The sequence below is a fragment of the Arvicanthis niloticus genome, chromosome 16 (assembly GCF_011762505.2).
Source record: "Arvicanthis niloticus isolate mArvNil1 chromosome 16, mArvNil1.pat.X, whole genome shotgun sequence".
NCBI classification, from domain to species: Eukaryota; Metazoa; Chordata; class Mammalia; order Rodentia; family Muridae; genus Arvicanthis; species Arvicanthis niloticus.
This window is the reverse complement of record NC_047673.1, coordinates 52,922,172-52,947,378: the sequence shown is the minus strand read 5'-3', so window position 1 is coordinate 52,947,378 and position 25,207 is coordinate 52,922,172. Positions and strand designations below refer to the sequence as shown.

At 34.2% G+C, this 25,207-nt stretch overlaps 1 protein-coding gene across 3 annotated transcripts in view; it reads right to left on the bottom strand.

Moving 5' to 3' along the window:
* Spock3 (SPARC (osteonectin), cwcv and kazal like domains proteoglycan 3) overlaps positions 1–25,207 on the bottom strand; it is a 348,872-nt gene that overhangs the window by 79,299 nt on the left and 244,366 nt on the right. For all 3 annotated transcript variants that reach the window (XM_076914195.1, XM_076914194.1, XM_076914196.1), the window contains exon 6: positions 23,539–23,653. In XM_076914195.1, coding sequence (XP_076770310.1) covers positions 23,539–23,653 — 115 coding nt within the window. The remainder of the gene's footprint in view (positions 1–23,538; positions 23,654–25,207) is intronic.

Here is a 25,207-nt window from a genome sequence, read left to right as displayed (position 1 = left end):
TACCCTTTTTATTTGCTAGAATGCTATCATTAGCAATAGTCGACCTTTTTTCTTCAGCTTTTGTTGGAACTTTAAAGATATGGTATACCACAACTATTTTGGTTGAACATCCCTTTCCTTTTGGTGACAACAAAAGTAACAGCTATGATTAGCTTACATTGAATCATCCATGGAGAATTGTTTCATTTTTAGAACATACTCAAACCTTATTATTTCTTTGGAATACACTGCATTCCTTCCTTTGTGACCTGAGAATGTACTATTCCTCTGTTTTTACTTCATGAAGCCTTTTCCTTGGGACATAAAATTATCCTCATAGGTTGGTTTTACTTTTCCCTTATCTGAACACTTTCACATTTCTCTACATCTTTCCAAATTAAACAAGTATCTTTGGTTTTCTTAACCAACATTTCAGGCAGGCTTCTTTGTGTACTTTCTGTCTAATCATAAACTTTACATACTTGCCTTTTGTAGATCTAGGTCAGCATGAATAGTCCAGAATTAGTTTATGGGAAACTCCTACATAAATCTGAGCACTTCTATGTTTCAGTTATTTGTTAGTTTTCAGCCCCAAATTAATTCTCTTTATCTACTTGTTTTGGTCCATTGGTATTACTGGATTTACTAGTTTCTTTAAGTCCAAGTCTTTTATATGAGGAGAGAGAGAGAGAGAGAGAGAGAGAGAGAGAGAGAGAGAGAGAGAGGCAAAGAGAGGCAAAGAGAGGCAAAGAGAGGCAAAGAGAGGCAAAGAGAGGCAAAGAGAGGCAAAGAGAGGCAAAGAGAGGCAAAGAGAGGCAAAGAGAGGCAGGGATCCAGAATCAGAATTAATCGTTTTCTGGTTTCCAAAAGTCCCTAGCAAGTGGGCCTACTCCTCTCCACACTTAAGATACATTCTTTATTATCCCCAGACAAAATCTTGTGATGTCCAATTATGCTTAAGGGGATAGATTAGCAAATAAGGATATTTCATTTTTTAAAGACATAATTTTCTATTAAGGATACTCTGTTATGCTTGCAACAAAGAACTTAGCATAACTGTTCTTTGAGAGGCTCCATCCAGCAACCAATATAAAGAGATGCAGAGACTAACGCCCAAACATTAGATGGAGCTCTGCGAGTCTTAGGGAAGAGTTGGGGAAAAGATTGAGGGACCTGAAAAGGACAGGGACTCCACAGGAAGATCAACAGAGGCAACTCACCTGGACCCTTGGGGGCTCATAGAGACTAAATCACCCACCAAAGAGAGAGCACAGACTGAACACCTCCACACATGTAGCAGATGTGCAGCTTGGTCTTCATGCTGGTTCCCCAACAATTGGAGCAGGGGCTGTCCCTGATCCTGCCTGCCTGTGAATCCCATGCCTTTACATTGACAGCCATGTTTGGCCTTAGTGGGAGATGATGTGCCTAGTCCTGCAGGACTTGATGTGCAAGGGACAAGAAGTGGAAGTGGTGACATCCTGAGGGAAGCTTCTTTTTCTCAAAAGAGGAGAAGGTAGAATGGAGAGAGAACTTGTGTGACAGGGTGCTAGGAGGAAAGGAAGGGCTGATATTGGGTTGTAAAGTGAATAAATAATTAAATTAAAATAATGATGAGGAACAATAATAAGAAATAATAATAAGTAACAAATTTAAAACTTACATTATTATTTCTAGAAGACTTGGTCTCATCAGGCCAAGGAAGCCTAGAGTGTATTATGTTGTTGATAATGGTCTTGAACTCTAATCCTTCTACTTAGGAATTTCTTCTTCAGGTTAATAATATAAACAAATAAAAATTTCCTGAGAGATTTATCATATATTTCCTAATGTAGTGAAAAGTTCGACTTCACTAGACTTAAAATTCTGCAGGAAGTTAGCACAGCTGCTCTACCAAAGAGTGTTTTGACATTATGCTAACCGGAGTGCTGTGAGGAGCAGGCAGAAATACTATCCATTATCCTCTGGCAATCCTTATTGCTGATTACCCATTAGCCATCCATGCTGTCTTGAGAAAGCAATATAAGTCTGGATGAAATTAACCTACAATTTAGGAAGAGAGTTACAGATTTCATTTCAAATATGAATCACGTTTACTTTTTTTTAGCACCATGTAATCTGAATTTTCAGTATGATTTTAATGATTAAAACCAGTCATTTTTATGTAGCAAGCAGCTAAGCTTAAAGAAGGCTGATTGGGCAGACATTCTTTTATTATTTCAAAGCAGATAACTCGAACAACAGTCACAATGTCCACTTTTTGTATAACGCATAGGTCATTAGCACAGTGGTTATACAGATTAGCATTGGGAGCCTTTTGTTGTCTGAATTTTATAAACATGTCACAAAAACATTAAAATTGTGTCCAGAAGTTATCTGATTTATAATCTAGAATCAGATCACAATCAAGCTTCCTAAAAATTATACATTAGAGTTCTCAACAGTGAATTCAGACTGAGGGGATACTGCTGTTCAAATAGAAAATAAAGCAGTGTCAGTACATAAGCAGATACATTGAGGCTACACTGACTTAAGTAGTTCTCCTTTTGATTACTAGCAACTTGAAATGTACACACACACACACACACACACAACTACATTTACACAATATTTGCTTTTATTTAGGTCAAACATACTAATATACTTTTAAAGTAAAGGTTTAGTTTTGATTGTTTGAGTGTGTCTGCATAAGGGCATGTGAATGAAAGTGCATTGCCCGAGGAGACCAGAGGCATCTGACCTATTATACATGCTTATGATATCGCCAGTATCAGTGCTGGGGATCCAACACAAGTCCTCTGCAAGAGCAGTACACACTCTTAATTGCTGAGCCTTTTCTCCAGCCTCAATAATTGAAAAGTCTACTTGAATGCAGTATTTTTAATAAGTTAATTCTTCAGATGGTCATAGCATGGATGGACCTGTTTTGACTAGAGTAGGAGTCAGGGAAGTGGCATTTCATATTCGAGTGAGAGAGGCATGCTAAATTACTGGCATTCCACTTATGCTGTCATGCTTTGCAAAAACCTGAATCACTTGGCTGTCAGGTATGCTGAATTCTTCTTCTGTTACAGAGTGATGCTTTGAAATTCTCTGAGACATAAAGTAAAACATAGAGAAATGGTCAATAAAAGGCCTTTGCATTCCCATTTGAACTGCTTGGAGGAGCTGCCACACGCCTTGAGTGCCCCAGGCTGAGCACTATCTCAAACAAGTACTTGACATCAAACACTGCCAGATGAACAGAACAAACACGGCATTTAATCTCTATTATCTCCTATTTGTACTAATTGAGAGTGGCTAGGATGCTGTGCCCTGCTGCAATGCTTACACAGCAGCAGCTTGTGCCAGGGAGCATAGGTGGGATTCAGGAAGCTGGGGAGGAAAACACCTGCATAGTGTCATTTTCCCTCTGTGATCCTGCATGTTATTACTGTTACTATCTGTCCAAGTCCAGAAGCTTATGTGCTGGGCTTCCATATGAATCAGATCACTATCATTTCTTGGTAGAGATTTTTCCAACAGGAGAAATAAAATACATTACTAGTTACACTACAAAATTTACAAAAATTATGGGCAGGGTTAGACTATTCATTGATACATTGATTAGTTGTTTGGTTAATGGGATTCAGTAAGACATAGGAGAAGCTACTATTTTACATTTTTTAAAGTTCACATGAGTATAAATATAGAATTTTGAAAGATGACTAAATTGAACATAATCCATTTCACAGAAAAGGTTATAGTTTAATTGCAAGCTTTTTTTTTTGCAATTAATGCAGAGGCATACAAACAATTACTGCCATAAGGATGCTATTTATCTTGCATAATCTTCAGTAAACTTTTCATTAGTTCATATAGACATATAATATACATTCATATATTATTAATATTTTTGCATTTCTAAAGTTATATATATATTAAATACTGAGATATTAATTATTTTGAGTTATTAAAAATTTATAAGCACTTAAACCTAAAATCTTTTTATGCCACATGATTATTTTAGGGATCCTGGGTTCTTTGTGTTTCAGGTACCACTAATATTATGCACAACTAACATTCAATAAACAATTCTCCAGAGAAAGCTTTAAGAAATATAAGAACACACACACAAAGACACACACACACACACACACACACACAGAAAAAATGCTAAATGTTGACCAGGTTATTTTGCCATTTTTCTTCTAGTTGTATTAGAACATGTATAGCATAAAATGCCATAAAGAATTCTGTACACTAATTTAAAAAACTGAAAAAAATAAAAAAAAAATCTTAACTACATGTTAAACTTACAATTAAATATTATTTTTTACTATTTTTATAATGTAAAATTACCAGGTGTCTTTTGTTTCCAAAGTAACCGTTTTGACTTACTAAACTATAGCTTTCCTTTCTTCCACCTTTCCTAAACCTTTATCATCTTTCTTTCTAGTCTTGAGAATTTGTCTCCTTTAGCTAGCACAGGTAAATGGAACTTACAGGACACCAACATTTTGCTTTTTTACCTGGCTTATGTCACTTAACATACTTCATCCATGATGAACCATGTGTCTGAATTTTTTTCTTATTCATATGAATACTCTTACCTTACACTAAACATTTCTAATATATTTAATGAGATATTCCTCAATATCTATTAGGATTATATTTACCCTAGGCTGCTGGGAATAATATTACTACAAACATGAACTTATTAATATTTTGATGATCAATTTTGTGCAATATTTATGCATGTGAAGCCACAGAATCATATAGAAATTTATGTTATTTTAAGAAGTGCCACATTCATTTAAAGCCTATCTACATTTCATTAATAGTTTGTTTCTTCATATTCCCTTGCCATGCCTACTCTCTTTTACTGATGGTAGCCACACGAATGTTAGTAATTAGTTATATTTTAATATTAGTAACAATATTTGAAAGAGATTAAAAGTTCCAATACCTAAATTCATCCCAGATTTGTTAAAATTACATCTTCATCTTCAAACCAGCATATCTGTACAGCTAACATATTAACATTTAAATTATCTTCTTAAAGTATTGCAAAATTTTTCTAGGTAGTAAAAGTCTTTCATATTGAATTAAGCTATTTTTTTCTTACATGAATTAGAAAATATCTTTCTTCAAATTAATGCTTCTCTCCATATTTAATATACACATTCACACACACACAGAGAGAAAGATAGATAGATAGATAGATAGATAGATAGATAGATAGATAGATACAGAGAGATAGAAACAGAAATCAGAGAGTCAGAGACACAAAAACAAGAGACACAGAAACACAGAATCAGAGACAAACAGGTAGACAGAGACAGACACACATGAATAAAATTTTTGGTTGACCTTCTTAATAAGTCTATTATTTCCTATCATCTATCTCAACTCTGAACCTACTGTGTGCTAGGAAAATTATCAGAATTATTTACAAAGGACTTATGAAGTAAATACTCATTCCATGTCCTGATGCCTTGAATTACAGCTTTAAGAAAATACCTGGGAATTCCAAATGTCTAACGGTTTTTCTGTGTGGTGCTGGTCTCTTTGCCCAGTATCCAGCTTTCTAAATTGCAGGTTGTGATCCACATGGGGTTTACATAACTGAGTTTGGTGTACGAGAAAATCTGGCAACATTAAAGGGTTTTGAACATGTAGCAGCCAGAAATTAATCCAAATTCAGATGTGCAGGGAATTGGAGGTGTTCCTCTTGTACTCACCAATGCTGAATCTTGTGATAACAGTGCAATTTCTGATCTGAGCATACACTGTGTGCACTCTCCATTGTGTAAGCAGTCATCCTATGGAAGCATTCTGCATTGTGTATGCAGTCATACTATGCAAACACTCTGCTTTGTGCATGTAGTCAAAAATACAAGTCTAATGAACAGTCTTAAGAACATTGACTCAGGGTTTCAAAACCATTGTATGTTATAAATTGCAATCCTTATAGTCTATCATATAAAATATTTCCTCCTTTAGGAACATAATGTTTTAATCCTAAACATCAAAGATATTTAAAATTTTACTATAATAATGCCTCACCACGTAACTGTCAAAGTAGTATAGATTTAATTTTATTTTGTTATATTTGATATAAGATTGTGGTTTGGTTTTAGATCCTTGTTGACTTGAATTGCAAGAAAATCATAAAGTAAATTTTCACTTATGATAAAAAAGAATTTCTAATAATTTTTCCATTTTTCTTTTACTTAAATAAAGTACAATTATATCATTTTACTGCCTACTTTTGTCCTATATTTTTACCCTGCACATAATCAGATTTATGAAGCCAACTGTTCTTTGATCAGTGTTTATATATATATATATATATATATAACCTCTGTTAAGTGTGGTTTGCATGTTCATGTTTTAGAACTGACTTCTATTAGACAATCAATCAAGAAACTCATCCCCCAGGGAAGACTTAAGTTTACATCTCTCTGCATTTCTTAAATGTTTGTAGCTCTTTATCTAAAGTAACCCTGAATATACTTCTCTAAGTATATTACATATTTATGACAAAGGCTATATTCAGCATTGACATCCAAAGAACCAAAATATGAATCAATTCTCAAAAATTTTGAAAATACTCTACCTCCTACAGTATCAAATATGCAGCCAATGTTTAATTTTTACATAATAATAAAAAACTTTCATCTTATTAAAATGAAAAAATGCTTTTTCTTGAGCATATGATAATATAGTTACCAAGTAGGTGTCCTAAAGTCATTTTATGACACATCAAATGTTAATATTTCATTTGCATATTTATTTTTTCTACTTTTTACCAGGGATTGTAAGAGTCTCTCAGACCTTAGTACATTTGGCCCCATTATAAAAGCTCCATTCATGCCCTTAGAAGCCAGCACATAGGCAGCAACTCCTGCCAAAATAAGAACACAGTCAATAGTTCTGGGAAAGTCCCTAAATATCTTATCCTTGTCTTCTGGCTTCTTTATCTGACTATTCTTGCTGATGTATGTCAATTCAGAATATGCTTGGGAGCATAAAATTGGCTATGATGCACTGGCTCATAGGGCTGAATGTGCCCCTGGGGCTGTGATTCCACCAGTAAAAAGAAGGGTTTCCAACCTTCCCAATACTATAACTGTCCAACTGATGGCCCTGTAAGCAGCCAGAAGTAGGTGAATACCACTGTACTGTGGTATTGTGAAACTGAGTCCTCCTGGGAGCAGACTGATGATTTTATATTCCTCAAAAGCAAAACATTATCACCTGCCTATGGCCACAGTTAATGCTATCTAAAATGGTAGGAAGCTGAAGATCATTACTGGAAAATGAGTAGGAGCTGGGGAAATCAGATACCTAATTGATCACTACTATTCAGGCAGGTAAATTTACTATCCAAAAGAAACCCGAGTTTAGAGCTATTGGACCCAGTGGCTCTAACCATTTTGGTAACCCCAAAGTATGAGTCCTTCCAACATTTAAACTCTAATTGTCCCAGAAATGTATTTAATATCATCAAACATTAAGATCCAGATTGAAGTAGAAGCAAGTTTTGGGGGGTTTGTATTTTATAAATTGTTCCTTAATCATTCTCAAGTAGACATAGCTCAGGACTGCAGGCTATGCAACTATAAATCAGACAATAAATTCCACTTTGAAACCTAACAGCTATAAATGGGATGAATCAAAGATAACCCTATGAGACTCCTAATGGAAGGGTGCCTGCTTGATGTCAAGATACCTGCTATAGTGATTCAGATTCCTGTAGCCATACACACCACAGGTTAATTCTAGAAATGACAGTCTAGTGTATTTCCAGGTCCCAGAGACTGCCAGGCTTGCTACCACTAAAGACTTAACCAAGAATGCATCTTCTGAACTGTTTTCAGTGAAGAACCTCCTCCTTTGTGTCCTTGTGCATATTACATCAAGGGTGCCCATCTATAATGGACAAGAGCCTCCCAAGACCTGCATGGCCTGGAAGAGAAGGTGTGACATGGTTTCCTATCCCTCAAACAAGCCAGGAGGGCTTGGGTCTCCATGAGAGTGTTGACAGTTGCTAGATGTAAGGGTTGTTTGCATATTTTTACTTTATGTTCCTCCTTTGGCAGGAATGTCCCTTTTCCAAGGTTAATGACTCCATGATAATCAGAGACAGCACAAGTCTGGGAGGTGAGGGTGTCTGTGTGTTCTTAGCAAAAATGGTAAATAACTTTAGGATAGCCCTTAAGGCTGTGGAAAAGAATTCTGAAAACATGAATTCAAAAATACATAATTTCTCAACTATGCAAAAATATAAGGATGTAATATGAATTATATGAGGGGCTTCACAAACCTCAAAGAACAGAAACGGGTGAAAACTTGTCAGAAAGATACAAAGGCAGGCAGATTCCTGAATTTAAGGTCAGCCTAGGATAGAGCTTGCTAGGGTTTAGGATTGGTAGAAATGGTAATCTCTTATAAAGGCAGGCAGATCACTGAATTCATTTGCAATATTAAAACAGCAACAACAACAAAAAGCTGTACCTGCTGTCTCTTTCTAAGAATCAAGAGTCTGGGGTCATAAAATACAGATTCATGGGATAATCAAAAGGGAACCTGGAGTAAATTAATGAATTTATATGTAAATAAAAGACTGGGCCTTGGACATTGAATGCTGAGCTATCTGAATGAGCTCTTAGGAGATATCCAGCTATCCCATCCTGACTTCTGAAATGAAATCTAAATTAGTCTGTACCTTCATGTGCTACTGTGTTTTGTTTGTTTTTTTTTTTGTCTGTTTTTCTTCATGTGTTATTACCCATGTATGTTTTGCCTGAGAATTCTTAGTTAAGATAAACAATGTGTGATATTTTTAAAATTGTATCTGTCAACATTATCAAGCATATAATCATAAAATAGTTTTAAAACTGCTTATATTGAGAATGTATTTATTATAAAGTAAAATGTATATGCTTATATATAAAAACAGATAATGATTTATTTACTTAAAGTGAAAACAGTGAGTTGAAATTTTTAGAAATAGAAAACAAAACCACTATTGAGGGTTGGGAACAGGACTGAAGACCTGAGAGTCAGCAGAAAGAATGGAAACAAGCAACCTCTGTAGGTAGGAGGTGGGGGGACCCTCCAGAATGTACCAGAGACTTGGAAGGGGAGAGACTCTCAGGACTCAAAGGGAGGGTCCTTAGATGAAATGCCTTAGAGTGGGGAGAGGGAACTTGTAGACTCCACCTTCAGTAGAAAGACAGGACATCAAGTGAAGGAATGGGGTTGCCATCCCACAGTCAAAAACTCTGACCCAGAATTGACCCTGTCTGAAAAAACTGCAGGGACAAAAATGGAGAAGAGTCTGAGGAAAAGGAGGTTCAGTGACAGGCTCAAATTGGGATCCATCTCAAGGTGAGGCTCCAAGGCATGGCACTATTACTGAAGCTAAGGTGTGCTTACAAAGAGGGGCTATCATGACTGTCCTCCAAAAGACCCAACAAGCAGCTGAAAGAGTCAGATGCAGATATTTACATCCAACCAGTGGACAGAAGCTGGTCATCCCTGTGGTTAAATTAGGGAAATTCTGGAAGAAGCTGGGAAGGAGGGCAATCCTATAGGAAGACCAGCAGTCTGAACTAACTTTGCCTCCCCACGATCTCTCAGACACTGAGGCACCAACCAGGCAGCATATACCAGCTAACATGAGTCCCCCATCACATATAGAGCTTAGAACTGCCAGGTCTGGACTCAATCAGAGAAGATTCACCTAACTAATCTTCAAGAGATTTGGGACTGCAGGGAATGAGGTCTGGTGGGATAGGGATGGGGTGGGGACATCCTCTTGGAGATGGAGAGAGGAGGTGTGGGATGTAGAAAAGTCAGAGGGTGGACTGGGAGGGGTATAAAGTTTGGACTGTAAAATATGAATAAAATGTATAAACAAAACAAAAAAAGATTTACAGTTCAAAGAAAATAAGACTATATAATTAGAAAAATATAATAATCTAAATAAAACACACAAGACCTTTATTCTCTTCATTCCCACTATTGGTTTCTTGACATTGTAATTACATATAAAAATACAGTACATATTTACATGTAAGTGTGTGTGTGCCTGTATTTGTGTTTATTTTCCAGGTCATTTGTTGCATATCAGGTAATTTATTCAGTAAGTCAGCACATACACACACACACACACACACACACACACACACACAGAGAGAGAGAGAGAGAGAGAGAGAGAGAGAGAGAGAGAGATGAATCCCAGTTGTTATAGATGAAAGGAAAATATTAGAATTATTTCCAATGAATACTTGCAGGGTTACTCTATCTATTCTGTGGGAGCAATTATATGCCATCAAGATAAGATTAGTCTAAAAGTATATAGATTCAATTTTTAGTACTTAATTGCAAAGAAAACAGCTAATATTTGATAAACAATAGCTGTAATCGATGAGAGTGACCCATTCATTTTGTAACTTCAAATTTTCTTAATTATTTCTTTTATTCTTTTGAGGTTACAATTATGTCATTTTGCCCTTTCCTTTCTAATTTCAGACTCTCTCCTTTACTTCTCACTTCTCTATTTCCAGTCATGCCTCTTTTCTCACTAACTGTTGCTTTATATGTATTTCATGTCTAGTAGTTAACTTCATGTTTGCAGCAGGTTTTGTCTTAGTTACTTGTTTCAATGCTGCAACAAAACAGAAATAGCAATGTAAGGCGAACAGGATCCTGATGTTCCATATTTTAAGGACAGAATTCATGTAAGGAAGTAATGGAGACAGGATAGTTGGTCACATTGTATTAGTGTCACACATTTACCCCTTGTAGACTAGACACCAGAACACATTACTGTTAATCCATAACCTGTCAAACCCTTGCCCTATGGGATAATGGCTAGTTCATAATGCAGCTAACTTTTATAACTTTACAAAAAAAACCTCCATAGTACTTAACAGTCTCATTTTCACACGTATATGCCAATGATATGAGCTTTGGAAAATACAGACTCAGAATCAAGTAAAATGCTATGAAGTGGAAAATTTTACCCATTATATGTTGGGAAACATTTATCTTAGAGTTTTTCAGATAAAATATTATGAATAAAAGATTTTAGTATATTTAGTAACTATAGAGTTCCTTTAAGAATAAGACACTTTAATAAAACTCCAATTCCTCCACATTGTAGCAATGAAGCAAAGGTAGATTTTTTTTTCATTAATAAGCAACTTGTTTGGGTTAAATAAATTAGGAGTCAAATAAGGAAAGTCTATTGACAATTGGTAAATGATGATACTGTCACTGAGTCTTACGTTGTATGGATTAGTAATATTTTATTTAACATGTCTTCTTTAATAAGTTATCAAGATCCATTTTCCTTGCTGTCTGAGGCCTCTGGGCCAAACTGCTCTGAGCAGCCTGCCATCCCAGGATCCCAGGGGCATCTCCATTCTCTAGCCGCCTCTCCTCCACCACCATGAGATTCCTGAACTATACAGGGACACAAGAGGCCTGCCCTAACCAGGGGCAGCACTGTTTGCCTCCCAGGAGGCCAGTTCTAACCCAGGTCACACAGCTCTACCTGCCTCCAAGGAGGCCTGCTCCACTCCAAGACACTCAGGCTGGTTAACACTAGAGATAACCAGATGTCAAAAGGCAAGTGCAAGAACATAAGCACCAGAAGCCAATGTAATTAGGCACCATGGGAACCCAGTTCTTCTACTACAGCAAGCCCTGGCTACCCTAACACACATGAAGAGCAAGACTGTGACCTAAAATTCTATCTCAGAAAGATGATAGAGGCCTTTAAGGAAGATATAAATAGCTCCCTTAAAGAAATACAGGAAAACACAGACAAAACATTGCCTTTCCCTGAAATGCAATATATTAATAAAACTTTCTCATATTGTGAATATATAAGAAACACAAAATATACATAAGGCTCAGCATCACCTATGGTTTCAAGTATTCAGGGGCAAGGGGCTTAAAATGTAGACATGAAAAATTTTGATGATTATGATCTAGAAAGAAAAACCTAATTGCAGGCACTGCCACTCCTAACAAAGGATTTTAAGAAGCATAAAAGAAGAGATTGGACATCTCCTGTTACTTTCCTCACTCGGGATGTAGCCATATACACATAGTAATATGCATTCACATCTTTATATGCACACAGTAGACAGATTTCAATGTTTATATTGATTGTCTCATAAGCAGTTTTGCTATGGTTTGTTGACTTCCATGTTATCTTCCCTGTGACATTATATATTCTGGATTAAAATGGCAATAACATCCTGATAATCCCTTAGAAACAGTGATAATGGGAGTGCTCATGTAATTGTGTTTAATGCCTTGCTGGTTCTTTGACTATTTGTGTTTATTGTCACGCTTGTTCCTTGACTATTTGCATCTATTGTATTGCTAGTTCCTCAACCTAGAACTGATCTTAATACTTGCATGTAAGTAAAATGGTATAAAACAACAAGAAATAGGGAGGATGGAATAGGGAGTTCTAGGGAGGGAAATCTGGAAAGGGGATAACATCTGAAATGTAAATAAGTAAAACATCTAATAAAAAATTAAAAAAATAAAATGGCAATAATAGATTTCCTTTTCCTGAGCAAATACTTGGAAAACATCAATATTTCTTGCACTGAGAAAGAAAGCCAACTGAGTTCATCCTCATTCTTCACTGTTCATCAGGAACTACAAAAAAAAAAAAAGTCTTTCCATATGATAAGTGTGGTGAGCAATGCCTTCAGTTGGAGTGACTCTCTTCCATATAGTTCAGTTAGTGAAAGCTGAATGATAAAATCAAATGACTGCATAAGAAAGGGACTTGAAAGTAACTGCAACACCATGAAGAAAACATTCAATCAGGTAGTTGAAATGAAGGCAGCCAGGCAATCAGCCCATTTCTGTTCTTTTCTGAGCATCCTCTACTGGAAATACTGAGAGCATTTTCATTGAGATAGACTTCATGTAAAGCAAATCTCATTTTATTGAATTTCTTTTTAAAATTCTAGCTCAGCATTTCTTCCATTGACCAAAAAATACATTTCAGTACATGTTTGTGCAGTATGCAAAGATTGACTTTCACAATAAGTTTCTTTTTAAATTTAATAAGGTTAAATACTTTCCCTTGGTAGTGTGTATGTGTGTGTGGTGGTAGAAGAGACTTTTCCCTTGGAGCATAGTGTAGTCCTCACCAGCAAAACTGGCTCCTGAACTCAACATCCTCGCTGAATGCTTCTTTTTCTGATGAAACCTTTTTGTTTGCAATAGAAACTCTTACTGCAACTGTAACCTCTAGAGAAGCCCATGCAAAGAACACATTTGCCAACTGCTGTAACGTGTCCCGGAATGGGCTTGCCATGGGATTCTCATGCTGCTCTTCCTTTGTTTTCCATACAGTAATCACTTGTTTCCAAACCTGTGAGATTGCTGGCTCAACTTTTATAATTCTCAAATAGCATTTTGCTTCATTCATTTCTAGAGATAGAAATAAATGTGGTACTGTGTTTCTTAACTAACTTGAATCATTTCTTTTCTTTCAATAGATATTTGGCTTAATCAGATTAGGTTTGTACATCTGAAACAACTTCAACCCCCAAATTATGTATACATTCAGGAGTTCATGTAGCAACTAGGTTAGAGTTGGATAACGTTCCCACACAAGCAAAAAATGAAGCCAAGGAATGAACATTGAGATTAAATTTAGAAGTAGCTGGAGTTAGATACTTTCTACCTCAGTGCATTTGATACAACTTAATGTCCTTGAAAACTTGAAAATAACCAAATTAAGAGACTTATAAAGGGAGAAGATACAACTTTACAAAATAATGTCAAAATCCTACCAATTAAATTTGATATAGCAGAGTAAATAGATAAAAACAAATAAAATATTAAAGTTTTAAGTAAGGGGCTCAGACATAAGTGATATAAAATCAAAAGAAAAAAATAAGTCTAGTTATAAATTAGATGGAGCCATATATTAGATTTATCATTTTATAGTACAAGAATTTCAAATTTTTACATGTGACATTCCTCTAGTACTACTTTTTTTCATATTTATGTAGCTAGGTGTTAGACACACAAAAATTTATTTAATAGTAGTTAAGATATGGTTAAATCATACTAATAACAAATATCAATCCAATCTTTTAGTTTCTTAATTGTTCATTTACTTAGTCTGTACAGTGCTGTGAATTTACTGTTACTAAATCCTTTTGAGGATTTGATAATACTTTTTTTTAAAAATCTTTTTCCAGCACATAAACTTATTTAGTGAAATAGAATGCTTCTCTTTTAAAATTTACTTATATTAATTTACAGTTGTGTATGTAAGTGTGTGTGTGTGTGTGTGTGTGTGTGTGTGTGTGTGTGTGTGTGTATTTATGTGAGCACCACTTGTGAGTAGGTTACTATGGAGTCTTGAAAAACTTGTCATATGCCCTGGTGGTGGGATCAACTTGTGCTTGTGAGACATCCAAGTTGGTTGCCAGGAGCCAGGTTCATCATCTGAAGGAGTAGCTAATGCTTTTAACACATGAACATTTCTCCAGCCCTTAGAATAATCGTCTTGAAAGCTGTCTATCTTCATCTTTATCTTCAATATGGCTTCTTATGTTTACCCAAAAGCATCACTAGTACCATTTAAAATTAATCCTCCTGAACTGTTAATTTTAAAAATTTTAAAAATCAGAACTACTTATTTTCATATTTATGTAGCTAGGTGTTAGACATGCAAAAATTTATTTAATAGTAATTAAGGGTCTTTATTCAATTTATAAGAAATGTGTAGCTCTTGCTCTTTTGATGTACAAAGCTTTGGTGTGGGATTTTATTTTCATATTCTCCAATTAGTTTTCTCAAGTACAAAGCTAGACAATGTAGAAAAATTCTGCTTGTTGCCATAGGTCCAGAAACAACAGAGATGAATGACCACAAACTGAAAAAGAGAGGAATGACCACAGAATAGAAATTTTGGTCCTTTCTATTGCTTAACTGACTTTTTGTTTCTGGCATTCTGTACAAATGTAATGTACTTTAACCATTTCTAAATTATTAGGGATTTGTTATTCTCTATATTACTATACCAATGTATTTCCACTTCAAATGATGACTGTTAAATGACCTTATTTAACATTGTCTTATTTTTATTATGGCCATTCTAAATATATGCTCTTACATTATAATACTGAGACAAAGACTCTAAAGATTTTCCAGGATATTGAGGCAAGCTGGTCTTATAATGTTTATTAATTAACATTGTACTGTGTATGTTGTATTATACTACATACCAAATCTGAGTATTATTTTCTTATTCTTATTCTTTTTCTCCCTTGAAGTCTTAATACTTCAAATTTAGTTCTCAATTAAAGTATGTTTATTACACACAATCCTGAGGTTTACAATACCTATAACAATCAATAATGCAGTTCTCATTTGGACTGGTTCTACTGAGCTCCTAAAATGAATTGAAGGTATAAGGGGTTGTATAAGTAGATTTCCAGTTATTGAGGAGATGATAGCAGGAATATTGCATGAACCTTGGACTTCAGAACCAACAAAATGTCAAAGTGCCATATCAAAAAGAGGAAGCCATTTCTATGATCTTATCATATATTGGAAGCTCATTCTAATAATTTGGTGCAGTTCTTTTGTCCACAAAAATAAAGCCTCCTAATGTGCAGGGATTTTAGGGATACAAATGTTTTTCTTGGGCTATCACTATTGATGGAATGAGATAGTCAGTGACATAGTGGGTGGAGTCACCAAACTGTAAGCCATCCAAACAAACCTGTGACTTCACCAAGATAGACTTGCATGAAAATTTTTTTTTCTCAGTGGTCAGTACACCATCTTGGGTAAACAAACATTTTTGAGTATCCCAGGGAAAAAAATCACACAATAAAATATAGTAAAGAAGATCTTTGGTGAAGGTAGTAAATTTGAATAAAATTCATAGAAAATATGACAGCAAATTAAATTTTGTTCTTTGCAACAATATCACCTACATTCATTTCAAATGCTTTTTCCTCTGACATTACAGATGAAGAATAACATGGTAATCATACCAAGACAATGATTATACAGTAATGTCTCCTATACAGCGATGAAGAAATCCACAGTCCTTATTTCTTAAGTTTCCCAAGTAGTAAAATGTCAGAAAAGAGAGTTAAATGTTGACAAAAAATGGAATTGATTTTTTTCCAGTGGAATAGAACCGAGGACCTTGATATTAGTTGACACAATTACAGTTATCTGATTTATGACAAATATACAAAAAAATACTCACTGGAGAAAATTGGACTTCAACATGTTGAAGCTAGATTCTTTCCTCTAACCATGAAAAACCGCAAGCAAATGGATTAAGAACCTCAATAAAAGATCCATCATCCTAAAAATCTAGAGAAAGACAGAGGTTCATGCTTCAGGCACTACATGTGTGAGGCTGGCTGTTAAAGAGTAAGCTATTCCCAGAAATATGTTCTTTGTTAACAAAGACCTGCAAAGTACTTACTGGTCCTAAATAAAACAAGAGCTTCCATTATGGCCTTTCCATAAGTAGAAAAATCTATTAACAGAAGTAGTCTAATGCTCAAGAAATGAGAGGCAGGCTTGTCAGTTGATTTAGAACCATATGTACCTCTCTCTGTGCCTATCTGTCCTTCTTTGCTCCCTCTTTCCCCTTTCTTCATCACCACGCTGGTCCTTTTTTCTCTTTCTCACTTTCCCAGTCTATATCTCTGTCTCCCATATTTCTCTCATTTATTATTTCAGTTATAATACCTAGATTAGTATAAAATACTCCTTTTGGCCTACTGCCAATACAAAGAAAAGTCTTCTGATCAGAATAACACCTGAGAAGAGTACTGCACTGATTTCATTGCTAAGTATTAGAAACTAAACCGAGAGACAGGAGGATGCCTTGTAACAATCATTTCCTCCCCTAAAATTAATACTTTAAATTTATAAATATACATATTTTGCTGTGTTATTTATGAATGAAACTATTTTTTCATCATGCTATCTCATCAAAACTATGAGTTCTTTTCAGAGACAAGATTCCTTCACCTTCATACCTACAGCCCCCCTACCTGTTGCTTCTGTTGAATTCTTACCCGCTACTTGGTTGCTCAACAATCGTCTTCTGAAATTATTACAACACACTAGATGCTTGTTGAGTCTAAATATTAGGAAATTTACTGTGTTGTCTCTCTTTTTAATTCTTGTCAAGAGTTGTGGACAAGGTGGATTTAGATTTTTTTTTTACTCCATCCCATTTAAAGGATTCAAGCTTCCTATTTACTGATCTAAAAAACCACAGCTATTCTATCTAGCTAGAACTAACTCCAGTGACTTTCTTGAGGTATTTGCAGATATTGCTATTGCTGATCAAATGTCAGAAAAACACTCCTCTGGGGTTAGTCTATATATGTAGTAAAACTTTGTGATATACTAGATTATAAAAGATTTCTGAGTGGCTAGGCTTAAATTCCTTCATTATTGCAGAAGAATTTAACTTTAACTGTTTATAAAAGGTACGGTTTAACATCTCATAAATATACTGTAAGAAAAATGTCATAATTATGGTAAAGAAATTACTAATTAATGATGTGTACTAAGATGATTAAATAATAATTGAAACCGGTTGCATCAGAGTTTCATGAATCAAAAATTGAATACTGTAGACTATAGATATATAGTCAAATATATAATTATATATCTATGACCTCTATAGACTATAGCTATATAGAATGTTACATATAAACATAAACAAAACCCAAAATGTTTATATGTAAGGCATGGTATAAAATAAATATTGGATGTATAAATTAAATCATAAAAGTGTTATAGTACTTTTAGTAGTGATGCCAACAATCTGAAGTAGAAAAAGACTAATTGTTAAGTGAAAATATTTTTACTCTCTATGCACACATACATACAAACACACAACACATACATAATAAATAAATATATATATGTGTGTGTGTGTATGGAAAGGACAGATAGGAATATATATATATATATATATATATATATATATATATATATATACATATATATATATATATATATACATACATACATATACTATGTGTGTATGTGTGTGTGTACATATGTGGGCAGGAGACAGGTGGGTTGAGAGAGAGAGGGAGAAAGAGAAAATGGAAAGAAAAAGCAAAACTATTTTCACATAACATAAAGTTTCTTTCTATCTCTCTCTATATAGATTTATATACATTTGCATTTTATATATGCTATAGATGTTCTGTGTGTATTGTATAATTATTTATAGAATAAATAAATAAATAACATTATTAAAACATAATTTTGTGGAATTAAAACTTCATTTTTATTTCAATTTTGTTTGAGAGACATGAGTTGACTTTATTATCATGTAATTGTGATATTTTGTGGTTTTGCTACTACTGCTTTTGTGGATTTTGCACTGCTAAAGCTACAAATTCTATAAATAAATCAATATAAATTAAATATTATGTTGAATATCATCTTCAATAACCTGTGGTAGTAAGTTAATATTTCTTAACGCTGATACTCTGATATGCTCAGAGGACCACTCACAATATTCAAGTGTAGATCAAAAAACACATATTAGAAAAACCAGAGTCTTCTGGGAGATAGTAATCTACTTATAATGTTATTCATCCTTTTATCTACTCATAAGTCATAAATAAGACAAAGTTGCTGAAACTGCCAAGCCATACCTGTATAGTTCTATTCCTTCAATAATATAAGACAAATGTAAAGCAATGATTATATTTCATTAACTCCCTATAAATCATGGATAAGCACTTACCAAAAACAAATTAAACTGTCTCTGACCCAGGTTGTATATAGGATTACCATTATCTCACTTTCTATTCTATGAGGCCCTTACATGATTTTTAAGTTTACTCATGTGCACTTTTCATGAAATTTATCTTTTGAATAAGTAGATTCACATTCTTAAATAATATTTTGGAGAACATTCTCTATAAAAATAATTAAAAGGAGTATTTAGTAAGAGGAGATACTGAGTGGATGTCTTAATAATTCAGGAAGTCATGATTTTGCCATTCTGCTTGCGGACACTGCTTTGTGAGGCTCAACTGATAAATGCTTGGTTGAAAGTTGCAATGGGGGTACTTGATCTTGACAAATCAACAGTAATCACAATGACATCATGTCATTTATTTTACATCATGTAAATTGTTGATATTTTAGTATGGTAATTTAAAGCAATCAGTGTTAAACACATCTGAATTAGATACTATAGCCTGAAAATAGTAACTCAGGGACCATTAGAATAAACTATATAGTTAAAATCTAAAGGCCAATTGGTTTCTTTTTGTTTCTAATATCTTTTATAATATATGTATTTTTATTTATCTTTATGTGTGTGGTGTCCATGTAAGTGTGTGCCACATGTGTGTCATGTACATGGATGCAAGTAGAGGATATTGGTTCCCCTAACATTAGAGCTCCAGGCTGTTGTGAATTATAAGACTTGAGTGCTAGGAGCTAAAATCTGGTCCTCTGGAAGAGAAACAAGCACTTTTAACTGTCAAGCCATCTTCCTGCTTTTCCATTCTTTTTTTCTTATACTGTATCAATCCATCATCATTTGTCAAAAGACCACTAAATATATTCTGGTACTTTTGGTAAAATCCAGACAAAATCAAAGACACTTGGATACTTGCTGGGTAATCTATGTTGTACATAAATTTTCCATGACTTTAGGTTTTAATTTTAAGGTGTTAAATCTATTCTTCGTGTATGTTTGTATGTGATTCTTGAGGAACTGGAAACTCATTACTAACATTTGTCTTAGAAGCTAACCAACTAAAGAATAAATGAAGGCTGTAACTGACAGTGGATAGAATGTCAGACAATAAGTAGAAAGGAAGAAGACAACACCAAAGCAAAGCAAAACAAAATCTTCCACATATCTCTGCAACTGCAGGAGAGAAGTTATCCATATAAAAAGCCTGATGTCTATCCCAGGACCATTGACTGGCCAAGATGACAAGGCAACATAAGACACTGTTCCTTCCTCACATGGTCCCTTGGCACCTGGATATGTTTGCTGCCATGATGGGGACAACAGTAGCTGATACAGTACCAGATGCACATACTCCAAGGCCATAATCCCAAGAGCAGAGGATGAAGCAAGGTTGCAAGAGGAAACAGAAGCTTCTGGAACCCATAAATACATTAATCATGAGACATAGTACATGCTCCAGTGAGAATGAAAAAGGTCAATGACCTGAACCTGAAAGATCAAATGAATAACAAAACAGGAACCTTTTGATGGTATATGTATAAGGTTTTCTCTGCTTGTGAACTATTACAATTAAATATATGCCTAAGGTAACATCTTCAAGTTATAAGAAAATCTTTATGTTCTTGGTCTTTGATTCTGTAGTTCTCTTACAGACATTAACTAGACATTTGTATTTTATATGTTTATATAAAAGTTATGAAAATGATATACTTAGAGTTCATGTTGAGTAAATCTCATATTTTTTTATGTATAACATGTTATGGTCCTTTATAATCAGTTGAAATAGGTTCACCTCTCAAATATTAGATCTTGTGACTGAATAGTGTTATATGATGTAAAGGATATTTTTAAATGAAGGAAAGGCAAAAAGAAGTATGAAATATATAATTTTTATATTGAAGTTATTCATTGAAGAATTTGTTTATTCATTTTAGTCTAAAATCGGAATCCAGGATAATACAATTATAAATTATCTGTAATTTTTTCTTTAAGATGTTCAAATTTAAATGTTTGGAGCAATTTATGTATCTCCCTCACAGACTATATGTGGAAAATAATGGTGAATTATATTTTCCTTTACTTTATAAAAAACTATAAGCCAGGGTGTGGTGGCACAAGCCTTTAATCCCAGCACTTGGGAGGCAGAGGCAGGCGGATTTCTGAGTTCGAGGCCAGCCTGGTCTACAGAGTGAGTTCCAGGACAGCCAGAGCTACACAGAGAAACCCTCTCTCAAAAAACCAAAAAAAAAAAAACCTATATTATTTGTTTGGATATCGATCAAGCAAATTTAAATGTACATTCTACAATTAATAAACTGAAAATATGTGTGACATCAATTTGACTTCAGAGGGAGGATCAGAAAGATTGAAGAACTATTTTATAGAATGTAGTGTCTTTCTCACTACTTCTAAAACAGAGATGACATTAAAAAGAATTTCCTGTACTGCACAGTAGCCCTAAGACATGCTTCTACTATAAATGACAGGTGGAAGATTGGAAATGATACTGAACTGAGTTTTACATTTCCCGTGTCTCTTGGCCTTTGGCACTGTGGAGAAATGACATTCAAAATTTTCTGTACTGCTTTTCCACAGTAGTTGGCAAAATCCTGTTCTTACTTTGCCCTGACAATCTGTCAGAGCAGAATTAGCTTAAAATCCTCTTACCTCTCTTTTGATGCACAATTGAACACGAATTATCTTCATCCCCTGATGCTAAGAGTTTATGAAAAGTTCTGTTCTGACATATTAATATAAATACTCTAATGAAAATTGAAGTGACACAAAACAATTAGTTTTTATTCATTTTGGTCTACTTTCTAGATGTGTTACTTTCCTAATTTAATACATATTGATATTGTATCACAATTATGTGATGGCATGATAAATTAATACCATAAAAGCATATCTCTTCATTTGAAAGTAAGTCTGAAATTAGGAAATATTACTGAACAGAGATCTTGTTTAAGTGTTGTTGAAATTTAGATGAAAACACAAAGAGGAAATTTCAAAAGTTATTAATGGTCTATATGTAAAATTTGAGGCATGGATATTGAATGTACTTAGTTTTATCTTATGACTGAAGTGATTATCAGAGTCAAAAGTCTTCAATTGTGGAAATCATTCGCTTGGGAACAGAATGAGGAACGCAAAGATATCAAAATCTCAGTTGAAAGAAAACTATAATTAGATTTAGATGTCATAGAGATAATTGATACATTCAATGTGCCAAAAGATATTTAGAGAATGTTGAAGGAATTGAACTGAAAGATAGAGAAAATGATCTAAAAGTAACCAAGAATTAACCAAGTATAAAATCTAATCTATTTAGGTGTGAGAGAAAAAAAACTAATGTTTAAAGCACAGGGTCACTACGAGAAGGCATCTTAGCCCCTTGGATAAGTTCATCATGGTGCATATGTCTGAAGACTGGATTTTCACTGACCACTTTAAAATTGATTAATTTTCTTTAGAACATTAATGGTGATTCAGTGTATTAACTGATGGTCAATATCATCAAATAATTTTTTATTTAAAATATTTATTGGAATTATGACTTTACTGACTGACATGTAAATAAGTGATATCACTGAATTTTAGACAAAAGGATAACATGTTCATCATGAGAATGAAACATTGGTTAACAGCTATGTTATGTGTTGTGCTTTAGATTTCGACTATCCCTTTAAGATTCCTGTATTGAATACTCAGTCTTCCAAGTCTTACTCTCCTAGGTGGTGAAACCGTCACATTAAATAGTTGAAATCTAGTGAAATTAGAAAGTTAGGAAATTGGGTCTTTGGGGATATATCCTTGAAAATGATTTGGGAATCTGTCTCCTCCTTTTCCTGTTTCCTGGCAACTCTAAGATGAACACTATTCTAGCTTTCCACACAGTACTATACTGTAATATGAAATAAAAAATTATGGAGTAAATCCACTGAGCCATGATCCAAATTAACCTTTGCTACTTACAAATGGTATAGCTTTGGCATGTAGTTGTAATACAGAAATCTAGCACACCATGTTCAAAATATTATAGAGTACATTAAGGAAACTTTTTTAATGAAATCATATTTTTATCTTTGTAGCTATTGTTCATAAAGTTTTAGGAAAAGCTGATCAGTAATGAACATGTCTCTGTCATAAGGCATTCATGATAATTTGTAAATTATAAGAATTGGACAGTTTTAAACTCAAATGTTGATTTTGGTGCTCTGTAGACCTTTTCTGAAGTGTAATGATAATTATACACACACACACACACACACACACACACATACAAAACCATGGAAATTTTAGCAAGTAATCTAAGAAAAATAAAGTATATATGACACTAAATATAAAGTTACTGAAATATTTTATTTATGAAATCCACATACATGTATATACTGCACACTGAATAACTATCTCACTTATAAAAACAATATTCACGCAATTTTATGTATGGTCAAATATTTACTTAAGGACCAATTCCTAGGTCTACAAAATAGACTAGATTTATACATTTTATACTTAATCATTTTTAGAAAGAATCACCTTAGAGATTTTATATTTGGTGAGCAAATAATAAGTAAACAGTTCTATAAGTTTCACTTTATTTTGATAGTAGGCAAAAAAGGCTTGGAGAAGGCTTCTCTATACAACTGAAGCCCATCTGAGAATACTCTTATATGCTATTTATATTATAGGTATAAAAGCAAACTTCTTTTGGGTTTCGTTAATTTCTATCTATTACAAAATATCCTGGGAGAGTGGATTAAACATAGAGCTATAAACAGGTGTCTGTCACTTACCTCTTTTCACGTTTCTGCCTGTGCTCATGGATTTATCGGAACGACACGGACAACGCCCTTCACATTTGATAGAGATCTGTTTTTCTAAGACACACGCCTGAAATTCTAGTTTGCACTGTGTAAATAAGAAAATTGAAACAAAATATTAACTCAAATACATGCAGATTTAATTATATCAATAGAAGGTCAAAGAATGCATAGGTATATTATGTATACATGTAATTTCCACATGATTTCATTTATATTTATATTTGTAGGGGGCATCCTACACACTCTTAATTAATTGTTGTATGGATAAAGCAGTACTGGAGTTACCTAGAGGGTCATTTTGGTGATCAATGACAGAGGATTGCAAAAATGGAGGAATTGTCAGATAACTTTTTTTCTTTCCTCTTCTCCTTTCTGTTCTTTTATCTCTTTTCCACACTTCATTTTATTTTCTTTGTATCCTTCTCTCTTCTTTTCTTTTCTAGCCAAGCTTTCTCTGAATATGCCTGACAATGTGGAACTCACTTAGTAGACTCTGCTGGGACTGAACTTAGAAACACCTCACTTTCTCTTTCCCTAGGCTGGAATTAAAGGTGTGAGTCACTACTGCTGGCCAGACCAATTCTATAAATTGATTACAGAAGTTAAAGATATAAAATGACAGAAGAATAATATATAAATCAACAGTATATCTTTTGAGTTGTATTTTGGATATATTCCTATTTTGTTTTAGTTTTCTGAGTATATATGACTTATTTCTCTTCTTTGACTCTGTTTGGGGCACAGACTTGATGGCGTCTTTAGTCATTGGCTTGTATACTCCTGAGTGGTATATCAAAATACTTTAAGAAAATCGTTGAAAAATTTGCAGATGTAAGTTGACAAACAAAATAATTTTATGGTTACTTTTGATTTTTCCACGATGATAATACTTCAAACACACAGAGAGACCAAATGTGTGTATTTAGATACAAAATTAATATTACATATATGTTGTATCCATACTTATAACATGATACATAATATATATGCTTACATTTTATCTGGGCACATATATTTTGAATACATGCACAAATACACACATACACAGACAATCATGTACAAAGTTTTTAAGTGGAATTTCTCTAAGTTTTAGATGTGAGCAAAGTGAGGTCCTTACAAAAGTTAGCTCTTATCTGTAAGATAAGACTGTGATGCAGTAATTGTTAATCCTCTCTTAACTCCCCAGTGGGTGCTCCTGTGCTTCTTGCTACTGCTCAGTGTTCTTGATTCAAAAATGAAAGGCACCCACATATTGGTTTTATTTTAATATGCCTTAAGCAGCTCAATGACTGGGCACCTTAAAACCTCCTCATGGCTAAACACTCTCCCCTTTAATATTTCTACATTATTTCTTACTAAAATTTATATTTCATTTCTGCTACTGCAGACCCAGTTGGTGGAGTGGCCCCTGGAGCCACTCTTCCTTCCTCAATTCTCATATGGCTGGTTCTCTGGTTTCCTCAGCTCTCAGGCTTGGAATCCTGTTCCTTTCCTGGTAGGGCTATTCTACAAACTCTTCTCTTGTCCTCCCTTGCCCAGGAAATCTAATGTTCTGTCTCTGTCTCCCTGTCCAGCCACTGGGGCAAAAGCCAACTAGGGGCAGAGACCCTCACCATCTTACAAAAAGACATGTTAGTTC